At 39.1% G+C, this 18600-nt stretch overlaps 1 protein-coding gene across 2 annotated transcripts in view; it reads left to right on the top strand.

Moving 5' to 3' along the window:
* Positions 1 to 18600, top strand: part of EML5 (EMAP like 5) — a 305038-nt gene that overhangs the window by 149074 nt on the left and 137364 nt on the right. For both annotated transcript variants that reach the window (XM_074956087.1, XM_074956085.1), the window contains exons 12-15: positions 2174 to 2280; positions 2692 to 2810; positions 9645 to 9831; positions 13453 to 13558. In XM_074956087.1, coding sequence (XP_074812188.1) covers positions 2174 to 2280; positions 2692 to 2810; positions 9645 to 9831; positions 13453 to 13558 — 519 coding nt within the window. The remainder of the gene's footprint in view (positions 1 to 2173; positions 2281 to 2691; positions 2811 to 9644; positions 9832 to 13452; positions 13559 to 18600) is intronic.

Below are 18600 nucleotides of genomic sequence, written 5' to 3'. Positions count from 1 at the left end.
AACTCAGTTTCTGAGTGATCAACCTGAGACCTTCAAAGACTGCCTGAATTTCAAAGTGTAAGTGCTCAGTGATTATGAAAATTAGGCTTCTTTAAGGTGTCTCAGGATAGGAGCCTACAAGTTGAGGTATCCAAAATCAGCACTCACTTTTGAAAATGTGGGCCTTTATGCTTAAGACTAAAAGGTAATCGTGGGTAGGAAAAAGTTGCTATTTGGAAGGGTATTGTGGCAAAACAATTGTAGTATATTGTGTTTTCCTCTAGAAATTTGTCCAATTCAAATAAAATACCTTAGTAATAGTGACACTGAAATAAATCAGTTTTTAAAAAACAGTATTTTATTAGTTCATTCAATTTAGGTGCATCCTTTTCACATATGTATCTTTGATCCCTGTGCCTAGCAGTGTGATTTTGAGTATGGCTTTAGTATGGAGGCAGTATTTTCTGTCTGATTAGCTCTTTCTGTTAGTGGGCAGAAATAAAATATTCATGCTGGTTTTGTTGGTTTTAATGGCAATTTTTTAGATTCTATTGATTGTTTACTTTTGTAGAGAAATCCAAAAAAGGAGTGATTAATATTTTCTTTTTTCCTCGCATTCTCACACTTGGGGACCTACAAGGTTGCAACTAATTGTACATACAGCTGTTAGGAAAAACAGTATGTACGTACAGCTGTTAGGAAAGACAAATGATATGCTTTTCTGGCAGTACCACCAATAATCAGATGACTTAAATGTGCACTTGATCAAACTCCATCTGATGGAGTCTGTCAGGCCTTTCCTGTCCCCCTGCTGGAGGCATCACCCTGAATACGTCCTTGCTCAGGCTGGGACATCAACAAGGCACAGTCCTCCAGAGGTTTAGCAGGGCTAAGAGGAGACACTGACCAATCAAGAGCCAGCAGGCCAGTTAAGAAGGCTTGTTTGCTAATTCTCAGGGTCAGAACTGGGTGAGACTGGGATAGATGAGGAGATTTTCAGTGCTAGCCCAGAACCCCAGGGCCAGGTCAGGGCCTTGCCTTCTAGCACGGCAACTAAGTGCTTGCCTTTGAGGTTTTATTTGTTTATTTAAAGGTGCAGACAGTCAGATTCTGAATTTGCAATTATTTAACTCTGAGCTTATGGCACAGGCCACTCTGTTCCAACCATGCGGCCCTAACTTGTGGACTAAGGAAAGGGATACCTGCAACACTATGTTTGACCCCCCAGGTGGCACTGTGGGGCAGACCCCACCTGTGACACTCTGATACTAAGTTTGTGTTTTTACAATACCTCATGGAAATAAGAATGGATGTGAATGAATTTATTAGAGCTCATTTGCAGTAAGACAGAAGTGAATCTAATAATATGGGGAAGGATCTAATGACACTAGCAGTTGCAAATGTAACAAATTAGTCTTCACCAATGAGTTTCAGAGTCTCAGGCACGTATCACCAGTTCACCAAGATCTGTAGTCTATATATGAGTGTAATTCACTTTCTTTGTTATGATCCCTCAATGATTTAACATCCATTTATGTGAAAGGGGCTTTCTGCTCCTGTACCACCACTGAAGTTAAAATCTGTTGGGTCATTCTCACTGTTGGCTCCAGAACTTAAACTTTATGTATCTGGTAACAACACATTGTCATTGGAGGATCCATGCCTCTGGAATCTGTTGGAATGCCAAAAGTAAATAAGACGCACTGGCTCCAATATTCAAAGGTAAATAAACTTGTATCTACAAAAAACTGCTTTTGTGCATACATATTATAGAATCAGAGAAATGTAGGGCTGGAAGGGACCACGAGAGGTCATCAGTAGGGGAAACTTAAGGTACAGACACATCTTGCCCAGGTTCACTTAGCAGATCATTCACAGAGCCAAGAATGGAACCTAGGTCTTCTGTCTTCCAGTCAAGTGCCCAGTCCACTGGACCACACTGCCTGTGAAGTGAGTTTAATATGTGAAGCCTAGCTATCAAAAAGGAAGAAAAAAGCAAGCAGTCCAAATTTGAAAGTACTGTTGTATTAGGAGAATTGATGATAATTTCAGATGATCTTTTCATGGTTTAGTAGCTCATGTTGTGGTAAATATCAGCAGTCAGGCATAAGGCAGAAGTGTTGTTGTATTTTTCTGAACCATGCGCTATTTTAATTAATTGTTTCCATCTACGTTTTGGTTTTCTTGATCACAGAAAGTCTGGTTGATTCTAACAGTGATGAATCAGATTCAGATCAATCTGATGTTCCAGAGCTAGATTCTGAAATTGAACAAGAGACTCAGATCACATACCGTCGACAGGTAAGACTTGAGATTTAATGGCACAGGGACAAATCCTGAAATATTTCCCAAGGGTTTACTTGGTCCTTTCTCAAGAAAAGCGCTGAAGTCAATGGGAGTTTTACCTGAGTAAGGACTGAATAGAAATTGAGCAAGGATGTTAGGATTTAGCCCATTGCCAGTAGCTGACACATTCAAAGACAACAGAAAGCTCAGTGGCTGGATGTATTCACAACACTTCATGTCATGCTGTATGGTTTGTAATTTAAAAAGAAATTGTATACCCAGTTGGCTACAGTCATTGCAAATGTCTGCAGTAATGTCAGTGTGCCATTCTTGTGGAAAACTGAACTGATCTATAGGTTTATTTCTCAGATACTTGTTCTTCCTGAAAACATATTTGTTTATATGTATGTGTACTCTTTCATAAAGGTTTACAAAGAAGATCTACCTCAGCTTAAAGAGCAATGCAAAGAAAAACGAAAAAGTGCAGCCTCTAAAAGAAGAGAGAGAGCTCCAGGGAACAGTATAAGATTACACTTTGTTCATGGGTATGAAAAATTGAGTTTTCTCTAAAAGCAGACTGGACAGATTCATTTTCTGTTATAAATTTGTGGCAACAAAAATAGAAATGTAAGATTTAAATATGTGATGAGCCAACTGAAAATTATTAAGATCAGATGCTGTGTTTTAGACACTTTTTACAGACACACAAGTCTTTAAACTAAACATATATACAGCAGTGGTTTTGCTGCCCAGCTAGATTACACCATAAAATTCCTACTGGTAACTCAGTTGGTGTGTCATTATTTTATAGTGCTATCTAAATATAAGACTTGAATGTCACCTAACCATATTTTTCTGCATCTGGGAATGAATCTCTTTCTCTGGCTTTACCAGGGACTCTGTAGTTAAGACTGAGTCGAGTTTTCTACTTAAAGCTGGGTATCAGCCTCTTTGTTATCTAAGAAAAATATAGTGTGTCCTCCCCAAAATTCAGCACATACTCTTTGAATACAGAACTAATTTTTGGAGAATTTACAAGTAAATCTATTAATTTAGGAATTTTATTTAATTCAAAATTAGCCCTTTAAGAAACTTTGTACCCATTTTCACATCTTTTTTGCTTCTAATAAATTCAGTAACTGAATAATACTTCATACTTTCCAGATTGTTAAAGCTCAGTGAAGTCTTGTACCTGGGCTATATTTTAATATTTTTTCAGGATTAATAGTCCTTTTTCCCCATTAGTTTTCATAACTGAAAGTATTTCTATCAAGAGAAAGGAAGTGGAGGGAATTAAGGAAAATATTATAGTTATTACATTAGAATAATAGGCAGAAATATAACTTCCTCCCTGTATTAAACAAAAGCTATGTAAAACTTTCAGGAAGTATATGGAAACCAACTAATATTGCACTTCCTACCAAACGGTGACTCTGTGGCAGAATGGAAATCTGCTTTGTGAGGTTTGATAAATGCATATTACGAAGGTCATGATGGTAGTGTGCAAATTTTGTCAAATGAGAGTGATGCTCTCCACCGTCAATGCCACTAGACACCTTTTAGAGATTTCCTCTAGGGTTAGTTTCTGACATGATTTTTAAAAAGTGAACTTTGGGAAATTAAGGGAATTAATCAAGGAAGTCAACTGGACTGAACAGCTTAAGGACTCAAATGTGTAGGAGGCATGAAATTTCTTCAAATCAGTTATTCAAAAATTATCTGAAATTGGCATTCCCAGCAAAGGAAAAAACTTGTAAGGAAAGTTGTGAACCAAATTAGATGAATAACCATGTCAAAAAGGTTATTAGAAGTAAACAGAGACCCTATAGGAAATGGAAAAAGGGGTTGATCAGCAAAGAAAGCTACACTGTGGAGGTTAGAACATGTCAGTGAAATTTTGCTACAAGTCAAACTGAATTAGCTCTTGCCAAGGAAATTAAAATAAATATTGAGGTTTTTTAGTTATATAAATAAAAAGAGAATAATGAAGGGTGTGGTTGGGCTGCTATGCAGTGTGGATGCGAAGGAGTTTAAAGGAAATCTAGGTATAGCCCCAAAACTAAATGAATACTTGACCTCAGTTATCAATAAGGATGCTAACATGGAACATGCGCATGAAGGCAATACAGCTGAAGGAAATGAGTGCTAAAAATGGAAATCACCACATCTAAGGTGGAAGGTTCATCATGGAATACAGAAAGAACTGTCATGTGGGTTTGCTAGTCTGGTAGCAAGGATGTTTAATAGTTCTTTATTTGCAAGTAGTGCCATTTGACTGGAGAATAGTTAATGTGATATCTATATTTAAGAAAGGGAAAAGAAGTGATCTGGGAAATTACAATTCTGGTTGTCTTATCTCAGTAGTATGCAAGGCTTTAGAGCAAATTATTCAGGAAAGAATAATAAAATTAATGGTAAAGGGGATGTAATGTAACATGGATTTACCAAAGGTAGATCATGCCAGACTACCTGATTTCCTTTTTTGAAAAAATAACTGATTTCTTAGATAAGGGAAATGCAGTAGGTCTAATATATTTGGACTTCAGTTCAAGAATTTGAAACAGTACCACATAGGAAATTATTTGTTAAATTAGAGAGGATGGGGATCAGTACTAGAACTGTAAGGTGGATAAGGATCTGGCTAACAGGGAAAATGCAGTGTGTTGTGCTGAAAGGTGAGGTATCAGACTGGTGAGAGGTTACTAGTAGAATACCTCAGGGATTGGTTTGCGGACCAGTGTTATTCAATTGTTTATTCATAACTTCTGGACAAGGCATTTATTGATATTGCCCATGTTTGAATATGAAACAATATGAAACCTGGTGTTCGCAAACTTGGGATCATGTTGGCTCTTCAGCTTGTTCTAGATGCCAAGATAGCAGCAATCAGTTTTTGTAAATATTCATTTTATGAGGAGGTTATTTTTTTCTTTTGCAAGTGACTGTCACCACAACCCATACCTTTGTCACCTCCATATAGCCTCACTTATGTATGTTATACTTGAAGCATTACTTGAAGATGACTTGGAAACTTCAGCTAGTTCAGAATGCAGCTGTCCATTTATTTTGTGGTGCTTTGTTTATGGTGCATATTGTACTTACACTCCACTCTGTATGGCTGCTTTTCTTTCGTGGTCCCAAGGAGTCTCTCTCAGAATCCAGCTCATCCTTCTCTCGGTCAGAGAGTTGGGTTCTGGAGTTTCATCTTGATGTTTCTCCTGCTTGATTCCTTTGGTTTCATCTAGTCACTTCTAGACCACATTATCATTCATTAACTGTAAACCATTCATTGGAGTTGTTTGTGTCAGAGTCTGACAAATAGATAGGAGACTCTGCTCTGGGTAGAATTGTTCCATTACTGAGTCTGATTCACCAAATCCTGGTTCAAATATCCAACCATCTCTAAACTGTTTTGCACTAGGACACCGTAGCAGGCAGAGTGGCCTCCCTCTGACTCTGACGGGGAGGACTCCCCGCCCCGGGGTGGGCAGAGCCAGGCTGGTCCCATCCCTTGTGCTGGAAGCAGGGGGATAGAACAAGAAGTATAAGAGGCAGAGCCTTCAGCTCTGTTGAGGGAGAGCCAGGGAAGGAGTTGGATGTTGCTGCCTTGTTGCTGGTCCCTGAACCAGTAACTGAGCTGTATCAACCCTTGCTTCTGAAGTAATACCTGGAAGAGCTGCCGCCAGGCAAATACCCCGAGAAGCTGTTGGAACTGCCGGTGGCGGAGTATCCCAAGGAGCCTGAGGGCCCATGGGTGATTAAGCCGTATGAACACGTATGGGTAGGAAGTAGCCCAGGGAAACCAGACATTAGTCCGGTTGTGTTGCTGAAACCATGGTCAGCGTGTTTTGACAGGACCTCCGCTGACTCAGTGGTGGGATTTCCCGCCACTGTTAGGGTCCTAGGCTGGGACCTGGTGGTGTAGGGTGGGCCCGGGTCCCCCTACCCACTGCTGCCAATCCCACCCTGGGGTGGCAGGCTACCCACCTTGGGCCAAATGGTCTGCATTTGTTTGCAGTCTGCCCAGCCAAGGAGCTGGGCCATAGACTTATTTTTCTCGGCCCTCTGAGAGGGCTTGAGCCTGACTGTTTACTATTGCTCTACCCTGCTTAGAGGGTGGAGCCTGACCTGCTTGCTGCCTGCTCCAGCCAGACTGTTATTGCTCTGCTCAGCCCAGAGGGCCTGAGCCTGATTGTGGTGGTTGTCTGCCCAAGCCAGGGGGCTGTTCTAAAGGTTGCCAATTGTCCTGTCATGAGGGGCCAGCGCCCTAGACTCTTTACTGACTTACTGTGCTAATCCCCTGTTGATCAGCTCTCAGCTGCTAGGTGGTGTAGCGAGGCGAAGTGGCCTCCCTCTGACGCTGACAGAGAGGGACCACTCCAAGTCTCTTCAGACACTTTTTATTAATAGCTTACGTTTTATATATCTTGTAGCTATAATTTTTTCTAATTCTTTTTCTTAAATTCCTGGGCCTTTTATGGTGACTTCAGTAACATGGGGGGACCAAATAATGTTGTTTTTTTATCTGCTTTCATCTATCTTTAAACAGAAAGCAAAGTGAGGAGCAAGCCCTGGAGTCAGGGAGTTAAGAGTGTGCTGTGGGTTGTTCATGCACTGTCCAGTGGGCAGAGAAGTTTCCAAAGCTGGGCAGTGCTGACAGCACATCTCCACAGCATGAACATGTAGAGTCAGTATTCTCCAAGAACTATAGTGACTGCTGTTAAATAAACTCTCCTTGTTGGATCTACAGAAGATGTAAAATTGTTCGTGAAGTTATATAAGTTTCTTCACAAGTAATTGAGAGCAATGGATGCTCAAAACATAAATCAAGATGTTGCTCTGAGTTGTATGCTTAAGTCTGCTTTACAAAAGAACTTTACATATTTTCTGAATGTGCCTTTACTGCTGCCTGTGAATAGTCACTTTACAGTGAGGCAGGTAGCCTCACTGTGTGTTATCTGTAATGAGTGTCAATGGTTCAAATAAGACAGATTACCTTCTGATGTTATAGTATACAAACTTAAATCATAATTACAGATAACTGTCATGGGAGTAAGCATGGAGATATTTAATGGAGAAGCTAACTTTTGGGAGACAAAAGCTGGAAATGCTGGTGCATCACTATTGGTAACTAGATCAGATAGCTACAACAGGATTAAGTTACGAATGTCCTTAAAGTTTAAAACAAGAAGCTTGTATTTGATCTGGAGCTGAATGAGTAGCCAGTGGAGGAAACTTAAAGAGGAGGTTGATTTGGTCAGAGTGACAAACCTCAAAGATTATTTCAGCAGCAGCATTCTAAATAGACTGGAGGAGTGTAGAAAAGTTGTAATAGGGAAGGCATGACATGTTGATAAAGGGATGTGAGTTTTCACTTTGTAGTCAGAGGAAAGGCTTGATATCAGAGATGCTGTCTAAGAAAAGGAGGCAAGATTTATAAATGGCTTGAATGTGTGGGTGCAATGAGAAGACCAAGTGAAAACTGACACCTAGGTTGTGGGCCTGAATGACTGGGGTGATGATAACATTGACCATGGTGATAGAGAGTGGGAGCAGAGGAAGGACTTGGGGGGAAAGGCCAAGAGCTCAGTTTTGGTTACGTTGAGCTTAAGATGCCAACTGGTCATCCACAAAGAGATGTCAGAAAGACAGACCAAGATACTACATTGGATGAAGGGAGATAACTTATCAATAGAGGGGTAGATTTGTGAATCATTAGCATAATGATGGTAGTAAAAACCATGCATGTGCACTTTGATGGCTATGGCATACTTACCGAGCTAGATAAAGAGCAATGGAGCCAGCCTAAGCAAAGGAGTCAAAGTGGGTTTCTGGAATGAGAAAGTGAAGAGGCGAGGCATCCTTGAATGGTGTCAGGAGGAGTTCCTCTGGGAGGAGCCAACCATCAGATTGGTGATGGCAAAAGGATCTTTGACATTGGGAAGAAGCCAGCCAGTAGATGTTTTGGGGTTCTGATGGCACGATAAATCCTTCGTGTCATTTTTCAGTATGTACTTACAGTAAAGGTATTTTTATTTCTGATCATGACACAGATATACTGCCTGGAGTCATCATATTATCTTGTTCTGTGATCCTCTTAGATTTCACAGACTAAGTAGGTTTTGGCTCACTACTTGAATGATAGACTCCAAGAAACTCCTTGATACCACAAGAAGTAACGCAGGTACTGCAACTCCTCAGTACTGCATGAATCAGTAGGTGGCACTTTGTTTGACTACTGGCTCAAAACAATACTCCAGCATTGTGGTAATGGAGCCCTTTGCTGCTGGAGTATTGTTTTGACTCAGAAGTAAACCAAAGTGCCACCTACTGAATCATGAGCTACACTCAAAACCAAAGACTAGCGCTAAATAAAAACCAGAATTTCTGTCCTGTAAGAAATTCTAATATTTCAATGTTTGTTTCTGTGTCAAATCAGGACAAAAAAATTGAAATATCCAAATCTTTGAAAGAAAAGTTCCAAAGATTTAGACTTTGAGATGGCAAAATGATTTGTTTTGACAAGTACCTTGAAACTAAATGCTTTATTTTGAGTCTTTTGGACAACTGCATCTGCCTGTGGTGCTGCATTTCCTTCTGGGAGTTGTATTTTGGGTGCCTCATGCTTTCATTTTCCCTTATCAACTGGACTACATCTCCCATGATGCATCCACAGTCACATGAGTCCCAGGATGCACCACACACTTGGGTCAAAAGAGAAACTATGGCGCGTCAAGAGAGATGAAGTCCAGCCCCAAACTCTAGCCTTTAAGACAGAATGAGGCATGAAGCACTGAAGTACCACAGGCAGATGCAGTTGAACACTAAACTGACTCAAAACAAAATCTTTTAGTTCAGTTCAACAAACTGAAATGTTTTGATCTGGGTTGAACCAACCTGAAATAAAATGCATTTTCCACTGAAAAATCATTTTGACTGAGAACTCCTGACCAAATTCGCCCAGGATCCTAGCCACTTGTGATGTAGAAAGAAAATGTTAAGCCTGGTATTCTGGACAAATTCCAACCTGTACAATTGCATGCAATCTACCTAAAGTCCCCCTGCAGTTTCATTTGGAAAAAAATATTAGTCTTTTACTTCCTGTTCTAAACTTCTTTTGAAGCATTACTGTTAAAAAACAGTCTCTTTCAAGTTAGGGGTAGATGTAATGATCTTTGCATGTTAATTGAAGTTTGTAAAGTAGTATTCTTTGGAAATAGAGATATGAATCATTTTTAATACTCCTGTGTAGTACTTGGTAAATCATTTGTAAGGTGTTACTTAATTTAAGAATTGAATGTGTCCTGATTGTTTTTATATCGTTAACTACTTAGCATCTATGCTTGTGATCTTGATCTAAAAACTATTTTTTTAATTAGTTACAGAGGTTATGATTGTCGGAGTAATCTATTTTACACTCAGACTGGTGAAATTGTATACCATGTTGCAGCAGTGGGCGTAGTATACAATCGGCAACAGAACACACAGCGCTTTTATCTGGGTCATGATGATGACATTCTTTGCCTTGCTATTCATCCCTTGAAGGACTACGTGGCAACAGGCCAGGTAGGATAAATTTTTATATGCATTAGAAATTTGAAGTTACAGTACTTTAGTGAATTTACACATGCATATTTAGGATTTTGCAGTTTACAAATATGCAGGTAAATTTTTGAAATTGTGTTGGGGACAGAGAGAGGTCTAAAAATTGAGAACCTCAGCTTTTTTCTAGGGCGGTCAAGTGATTAAAAAAAAATTAATCGTCATTAATCACACTGTTAAACAATAATAGAATACCATTTATTTAAAATTTTTTGGATATTTTCTACATTTTCAAATATATTGATTTCAGTTACACAACACCATACATAGAGTACAGTGCTCTCTATATTTGCACTGTAAAAAACAAAAGAAATAGTATATTTCAATTCACCTAATACAAGTACTGTAGTGCAATCGCTTTATCATGAAAGTTGAACTTGTAAATGTAGAATTATGTACAAAAAATAACTGCATTCAAAAATAAAACAATGTAAAACTTTGGAGCCTACAAGTCCACTCAGTCCTACTTCTTGTTCAGCCAATCACTCAGACAAACAAGTTTGGTTACAATTTGCACAAGATAATGCTGCTCACGTCTTGTTTACAATGTCAACTGAAAGTGAGAACAGGTGTTCGCATGGCACTGTTGTAGCTGGCATACAAGATATTTACATGCCAGATGCGCTAAAGATTCATATGTCCCTTCATGCTTCACCACCATTCGAGAAGACATGCGTCCATGCTGATGATGGGTTCTGCTCGATAATGATCCAAAGCAGAGAGGACCAGTGCATGTTCATTTTCATCATTTGAGTCAGATTCCAGCAGCAGAAGGTTGATTTTCTTTCTTGGTGGTTCGGGTTCTGTAGTTTCCGCATCGGAGTGTTGCTCTTTTAAGACTTCTGAAAGCATGCTCCACTCCTCATCCCTCTCAGATTTTGGAAGGCATTTAAGATTCTTAAGCCTTGGGTTGAGTGCTGTATCCTTAGAAATCTCACATTTGACAAAACGCAAAGACAGTACCAATCTGCTGTGAAAATGTTCTTAAAACTAACATATACTAGGTCATTATCCGAGACTGCTATAACATGAAATATATAGCAGAATGTGGGTAAAACAGAACAGAAGGCATACAGTTCTTCCCCAAGGAGTTCAGTCACAAATTTAATTAACACATTTTTTTTTTAACGAGCATCATCAGCATGGAAGCATGTCCTCTGGAATGGTGGCCAAAGCATGAAGGGGCATATGAATGTTGAGCATATCTGGCACATAAATACCTTGCAATGCCAGCTACAAAAGTGCCATGCAAACACCTGTTCTCACTTTCAGGTGACATTGTAAATAAGAAGTAGTGAGCAGTCCCCCGTAAATGTAAACAAACTTGTTTGTCTTAGCAATTGGCTGAACAAGAAGTAGGATTGAATGGACTTGTAGGCTCTAAAGTTTTACATTGTTTTGTTTCTGAGTGCAGTTTTGTAACAAAAAAAATCTACATTTGTAAGTTACACTGTCACGATAAAGAGATTGTACTACAGTACTTGTATGAGGTGAATTGAAAAATACTCTTTCTTTTGTTTATCATTTTTACAGTTCAAATATTTGTAATAAAAAATAACATAAAGTGAGCACTGTACACTTTTTCTATTCTGTGTTGTAATAGAAATCAATATATTTGAAAATGTTGAAAAACATCCAAAAATATGTAATTCATTTCAGTTGCTATTCTGTTGTTTAACAGTGCGATTAATCGCGATTAATTTTTTTAATCGCAGTTACTTTTTTTGAATTAATCATGAGTTAACTGCGATTAATCCACAGCCCTACTTCTTTCCAGTTAGATATATTTCATCAATTTGACAACTGACTGAGTTTATAACTGATTAACTCTCAAATGAGCATGAATAAATTTACATTTTTATTTTTTAAAAATCAACATTATATTGTGTTGCCACTGTAAGATAACATATAGAAAAAAACTGAATACAAATAACATTATTACATTGTTAAAGGTAGCTGCCAAAAGCAAATTTTCTCATACTCTGGATTTCCAGTTTAGACTGTTTTATATTATCATCTGTCTGAATTCTATATGTATGCTCAAAATCTCAGTGCTGTTATTGTTTACAATAAGATGCTATTTTATCAATCTACAGACAGTACATACCTTTAGTACTTTTTCACAGGCATCCTTTTCTGATAAACATCTTCTTTCAAAAGCTTTGTTCTCACGTCAAGAATTTATGGCTTGATCTTGAGAGAATATTTTGAGTTTTAATTAGTGAACTCAGAGTCTAAGAAACTGTTGGTATAGATAAAGACAAATGATTACTAACTAGACAGCTCACCAAATTCTAAGTAAAGAATTTACCCTTACATTGGTAATACTTTTTGTCCAGAATTTACAAATATGTTTGAGATTAATGCAAACAAATTGGCCTAGTTAAAGATTTTTGATTATACAGTAAACCGCTTTGTTTTATATAAAGAAAAGGAGTACTTGTGGCACCTTAGAGACTAACCAATTTATTTGAGCATAAACTTTCATGAGCTACACACGAAAGCTTATGCTCAAATAAATTGGTTAGTCTCTAAGGTGCCACAAGTACTCCTTTTCTTTTTGCGAATACAGACTAACACGGCTGTTACTCTGAAACCTTTGTTTTATATAGTACACGTTTTTAAAGATGAAAATATTTGAATAAAAATGTACCTAAGATACAGTAGATTCTAAAATATGTATTAAAACAACATTAAGATTGTAAAGTCAGGCACTAAATTAAGAAATGTTATAATTAAGGTTGCCCATAAAATGTTGATTCAGCCCCCCCACGTATGCGCATTATGATAGGCTTGCTTGACATCATGTAGTAAATATGTGGCAGAACCAGGTAGAACCCTAGGTACCAGTCTGGTGCCTTGAACCAGATTGGAATGCCCTTTGTCTTTCTGCAGCTGTCTGCCTCGTTCACTGCCATTTTGTGTATTGAATGAGGCACAGACACTGTAGAACAAATAGTAAGTGATCAGATAACTAAAGACTAGTAATGCCTGCATGCTCAACATAGCTAAAAGAGAATATACTTGACACCAAGAGACTATTATCCTAAATTTGAGTCATCTGCATTGCTGCAAACTTACTGAAAATAATAGAATTGCATAGGTATCACATAATTTGACCTGCAAAACCTTTATTACTGGTAATGATGCATGAAAAGGAAAGAAGTTATGTTGGCTCTCAAGCGTAGAGTAGTTTACAAGCTAGTAGTTTTATTTGTAAACTGAAAACAACTGACATAGAAATAACTGAGACAATAAACATGCAACCCTCCCACAATATACTCTTTTCAGTGTAGAATTCCATTATAAGGCTAGTTAATTGTAGGTAATTTTTTCAAGTTCTTCCTTAGGGCCAGCCATGGGAGTGACAGGTGCGAGACAGGAGGGAGAATTTTCATGTTGATACTTTAGGACTACAATAATATTTGGTATTTTTATAGACAAGGTGGGAGGGAGAAGTACATCATCACTTTAATTTTTTCAGTTTATTTACTGATGTAATTAAAATTTTAAGGTAAAATTATTATTTTGAGCAAAAATACAAAATATGATACAAAAGAATGCCTAAAATCCTTTATATTTTAGGTTGGTCGGGATTCCTCAATACACATTTGGGATACAGAGACAATCAAACCACTGTCAGTATTAAAGGGCTATCACCAGTATGGCGTTTGTGCTGTTGATTTTTCAGGTAAAATATATTAATATAATATACATATTTCATCTTGCTTTTTTTGTTTGAAGGTATACTGCAAGTCAATTTGTAAGTGTGATCTCCTCTTCGTGCTTAGATATGGACCACATTCAAGTTTTTTGCAGTTAAAAATGCTTTCTAGCGATCACCCTGAAATGACAAAGATTCTCTAATAATAAATATTCTCTGTAGAAAGCTACTGTTCAATTTCACACATCTGGAATGAGATCAAAGAGCATGTTCTCCAAATCAAAAGAGCTGGAATGAATCACTTTAATAATAACTAGTCCTTTCCTTGTCACCAGCAGTGCCACAAATCCTAGGCCTTGTCTGCACTACTAAGTTTTGTTGATAAAAGTGATGTCAGTACTCAAAAATCGGCTTAATAAAAATCAGAAAGTCATGTTCATACTTGCTCTCTTTGTCGGCAGAGCGTGCCCACAATTCGGGCACTATCATCGACAGTGTGAATAATGCACTGTGGGTACCTATCCCACAGTTCAGTTTGGCACCTTCTGTTGCTAGGTGTTGTGGGATGGCAGAGCGGATCGCGGCGCATCTTGGGACCAGGCTCAATGTCCTATAATGCATTGCTTTCAGTCCCAGGACTCCATGGGCTTCCGACTTTCTTTTGTGGCATTTTTCAACAGCCCTTCTTTGCTGTGCACCCCAGCATCTTTGTGAGAAGAGATGAATTCTGCACTGCTATCCTATGCTCTGTTAACTGTCATGAAGACATCACGGATGGCAATGCAGTTAATCACGAAGTTCCTAAGTGAAGAAGATTCCCATTGGCCTGACATGCTGTGGGATGTGGATAGGAGCAACTTTAGATTGCTTTTGGCATTCACAGAACAGCTACAGAGAGTGGACTGTCGTTTTTGGGCTGATGAAACAAGCAGTAAATGGTGGGATCATATTATCGTGCAGGTCTGGGGATGACAAGCAATGGCTACAGAGCTTTCGGATTCGGAAAGCCACCTTCCTGGAACTCTATGAAGAGCTCGCCCCAGCACTGCGGCAAAAGGACACCAGAATTAGAGCTGCCCTATTGGTAGAGAAGTTTGTGGCAATCAATATGTGGAAGCTGGCAACTCTAGACTGCAACCGGTCAGTTGCAAATCAGTTTGGAGTTGGGAAGTCGACCATTGGGGCTGCGTTAATGCAAGTGTGCAGGGCAGTTAATTGCATCCTGCTACGAAGAACCGTGACTCTGGGAAACTTGTGTGAAATAGTGGATGGCTTTGCAGAAAAGGGTTTCCCTAACTGTGAACAAAAAAACTTCAAAAACAGATTCTAATGAGAAACTGCAGAACTGGAATTAATTTGCAAACTGGACACCATCAAATTAGGCTTGAACAAAGACTGGAAGTGGATGGGTCATTACACAAACTAAAAACTATTTCCTGATGCTAATTTTTCCCCCTACTGTTACTTACACCTTCTTGTCAACTGTTTTGAAATGGGCCATCCTGATTATCACTACAAAAGTTTTTTTTCTCCTGCTGATAATAGCCCACCTTAATTGATTTATCTCATTAGAGTTGGTATGGCAATCCCCATCTTTTCATGTTCTCTGTGTGTGTATATATACAATCTTCCTACTGTATTTTCCATTCCATGCATCTGATGAAGTGGGTTTTAGCCCACGAAAGCTTATGCACAAACCACAGCCACTTACCAGGTGTCTCCTCTCCTGCTTCTTGCTCACCGGAGAGTAACCGCTGAGACTGGCTAGACACCTCTGGAGTGGTGAACAGTTCCTGGCTGCCTGCCCCACCAGGCGACCCCGCCGGGAACTCCACATCATCTAATCAATGACTTCATCCTCCAGGTTAGATCCTCTTTCCACCGCCTCCAGGCCCACCGAAGTATCTACGGGGCTTGGCAGTGGAGGTGGGGTCTACACTGGCACTTTGTCGACAAAAATTTAGAGGAAAAAGATTTATGTCTCTCAGGGTGGTTGTATTTTGTCACCAAAACGGAGCATTTTTGCCAACAAAAGTTGCATCGCAGTGTGTACGCATTCACTGTTTTGTTGACAAAAGCTGCCTTTTGTTGACAAACCTTGGTAGTGTAGACAAGGCCTTAGACAATGAGTCTGCAATGTCTCCTTGGAACTTTAGAGGAAGACCAATCCTGAGAGCCACTGCTACAGGCTAGGCTCTGCCAGTAAAGGACCTTCAATGTTGTTCTTCCTCTAAAAACTGTCAGAAGGACAAAACTTTCTATGCGAGCATTCATGTCTTTTATTTTAATTCCCCAAAAATTTACTTCAGAAAATCCATTGCAAAGACTCCTTGAGGCTTCTAAAAGAATTTGGAGCCCCAAACTATTGTTTTTAATTGAGCCTTTGAAGAGTTTAAGCCTTTTAGTGCTGCTTATGGAAGTTGTTATTAATGAATAATATACATTAAACACAAATCTTTAAATGTAAAATCTCTGTTTTTATTCATTTTTTCTCTTTACTAATTTTTCTTATCATGATGTTTCTTATCATGTTTTGGATTCTGTTAGTATCTGCTCTGGGAAAATAAACATAAAACCTCTTTGGTAACCAAGTAATAAAATTAATCCATTCTTTGGCATTTCAGTTCATTCTTTAGGAGCAAAGTTGAGCTATCTCAAACTGCAATAAACAAAAATTATAAACTCTGATGTGAGACCATCAGCAAAAATCAGTTAGTTTTAATAAAATATTGAGCTCCTCCAGGTTCCAACAAAACACCTGGTTGCTTCTGCTAAAGATGAAATTCATACAGAATAGTTTTTAAAATTTGCATTGTTTTGACTATTGTCTTCATGGATAGAACTCTTTCTGTTTGTCAGTTCTCTGGCTTAATCAGTCATTGGGTAAATATTAGTAACATTGCATGTTAGCAGCTATTTTAACAGCTTGTATCTTAGAAAGATGAGTTGAAGGCTAGATTCTATATTTTCTTGCACAGGAGGAAGTGCAGCAATTGACATACTGGACTAGACCACTGGCTCATCTAGTCCTGTATTCACTCTCTGATCGTGGCCGCTCTCACTGTTTCAGAGAAAGGTGCAGAACACCTCTTTTATCTCCTTCTTTCAGAGGTACTTCTGCACATTCTAATACAGGGCCTCTTTGTGTATATAATGTCCTTTCTCAGCCACTCTGCAAAGCCAGTACCCTCTGCATATTCATATTCTTCCTAAAGACCCTCTTATGTCATGATGCATACAAGAAATGAACTGACCAACTATGGATAGTGTGTGAGCATTTTGAAATGATCTATTTAGCTTTTAAAAAAACAAAACAGTGTATTATTTATCATACCCAGTTACCTCTATCTCTGTTTTATTTGTTTTTATTTGTTTGTGTGTTTGTTTTTTAATGCAAACTCTTGGAAAGTACATAGTACATGATGTTCACTGCCAGAAGAAAAATTAAACAATACTAATAATTCTGTAGTGGAAATTGATATGAGAGGCTAAAACTTTTTGAATTCTTCTAAGTTCTTGTCTTCAATTATAAATTGTGGCAATGAGTTCCATAGGCTAATCATACATTCTTATTTAACTCTATCATGTCATCTTTTATTTGTTTCTTCTCTAAAATGAAGAAGCTCAGAGCTCCACCCTCATGGGTAATCTTGTACACTGTTTAACCCTTCCGGAACATATAACAGTTATGACAAGGAATCCAGAGGCTTTGCAAAGTAATCCCTTAAACACATACACACATTTTATTCATAGAGAAAACATCCAGACTTACAGATCCATGCAAAAATAACAAAATCTGCACAGAATAACTGTCCCTTCAGTGTCCTCACCACTAAAAGAGCCCATTTGGGTTTTAGTCAGTCTTTGCAGGGTCCCCAGACTCTCCTCACCTACTGGTCAACCTCCAGGTCCATTTCTCTGCCCCTGCAACAAGCTCTCCTTAGCTTGTTCAGGTCTAGCAGTCAAAAGATTCCCTCTAGCTCAGAATGCATGTCTCTGTTTCCTGAAACCTTCCAGAGTTTGAGTTTTTAAAAGCCAGTTCTTATCCTTTGTTACTTTATTTCTCCTTTACTGCTGGGGTATTTCCACTGATCCAACCAGGGCCCCAGACAACCTGGGAAGAAGAACCAGTTTTCTTCATCTTGGCCAATCTGTTTAGCATATCCATTATATTGCCAAGGCAAAGTCATTCCATATTAATGATTTTTTGGATTGTCTTGTAGCTGTTTCCAGATGTGACAGCCTCCCTGTTAGCAAATGGCTAATTTTGTACACACTGAGAATTAGAGTTATACATAGAGTTCATAAAACCAGTCAAAATTCATGAGATGTACATAGATTTCCCAAACCATCACAATGAGCAACAAGTCCAGTAAGCAGATGGTGAAGAACTTGTTATTCTTCTTCGAGTGCTCGTTCATGCGATTCCATTCTAAGTGTGTGCTTGCCCACATGCACAGTTGTCGGAATTTTTTGCCTTAGCGGTATCCATAGGGCCGGCTCTGGCGCCCTCTAGAGTGCTGTGCTCATGTACCGGTATATGAGGTGCCACTGGCCCTATGTCTTCTCAGTTCCTTCTTATCGCCCATGATGAGTGGTCGGAGCGCCTTCCTCTTGCCTTGCAGGTGGATAGTGGTTTCTAACAGCCTATTGACTGTCTCTTTCTATATAGTTGTTAGTACTTAGTTAGTGATTAAGTGTTAAGTGTTAGTGAGTTAGAGTTCCAGCAGGGACTTTGCCCCGAAGCGGGGCATGCCCTGGTCTCTGGGCTTCAAACCCTGTTCAACTTGCAACAGACCTATGCCTGTTAGTGACCCCCATAGCAGCTGCTTAAAGTGCTGCTTAAAGTGCTTCACACATAAAGGAGAAGTGCAGAATCTGTGAGAACTTTCGGCCCAGGACTCAAAAAGAGCGGGACATTTGCCTAAAGGCCCTCCTCATGAAGGCTGCACTTCGCCCAGTGTCGGAACCCTCCCACTCCGGAGTGCCCCGCCAGCCACGAGTTCTGCCCGGCACCATTTCCCCTCGCTGGTACCCAAGAAATGCCAGAAAAAGGAGCGTGGCTCCTT

This window comes from Natator depressus, chromosome 6 (assembly GCF_965152275.1).
Source record: "Natator depressus isolate rNatDep1 chromosome 6, rNatDep2.hap1, whole genome shotgun sequence".
Taxonomy (NCBI): domain Eukaryota; kingdom Metazoa; phylum Chordata; order Testudines; family Cheloniidae; genus Natator; species Natator depressus.
This window is presented reverse-complemented; position numbering and strand designations above follow the sequence as displayed.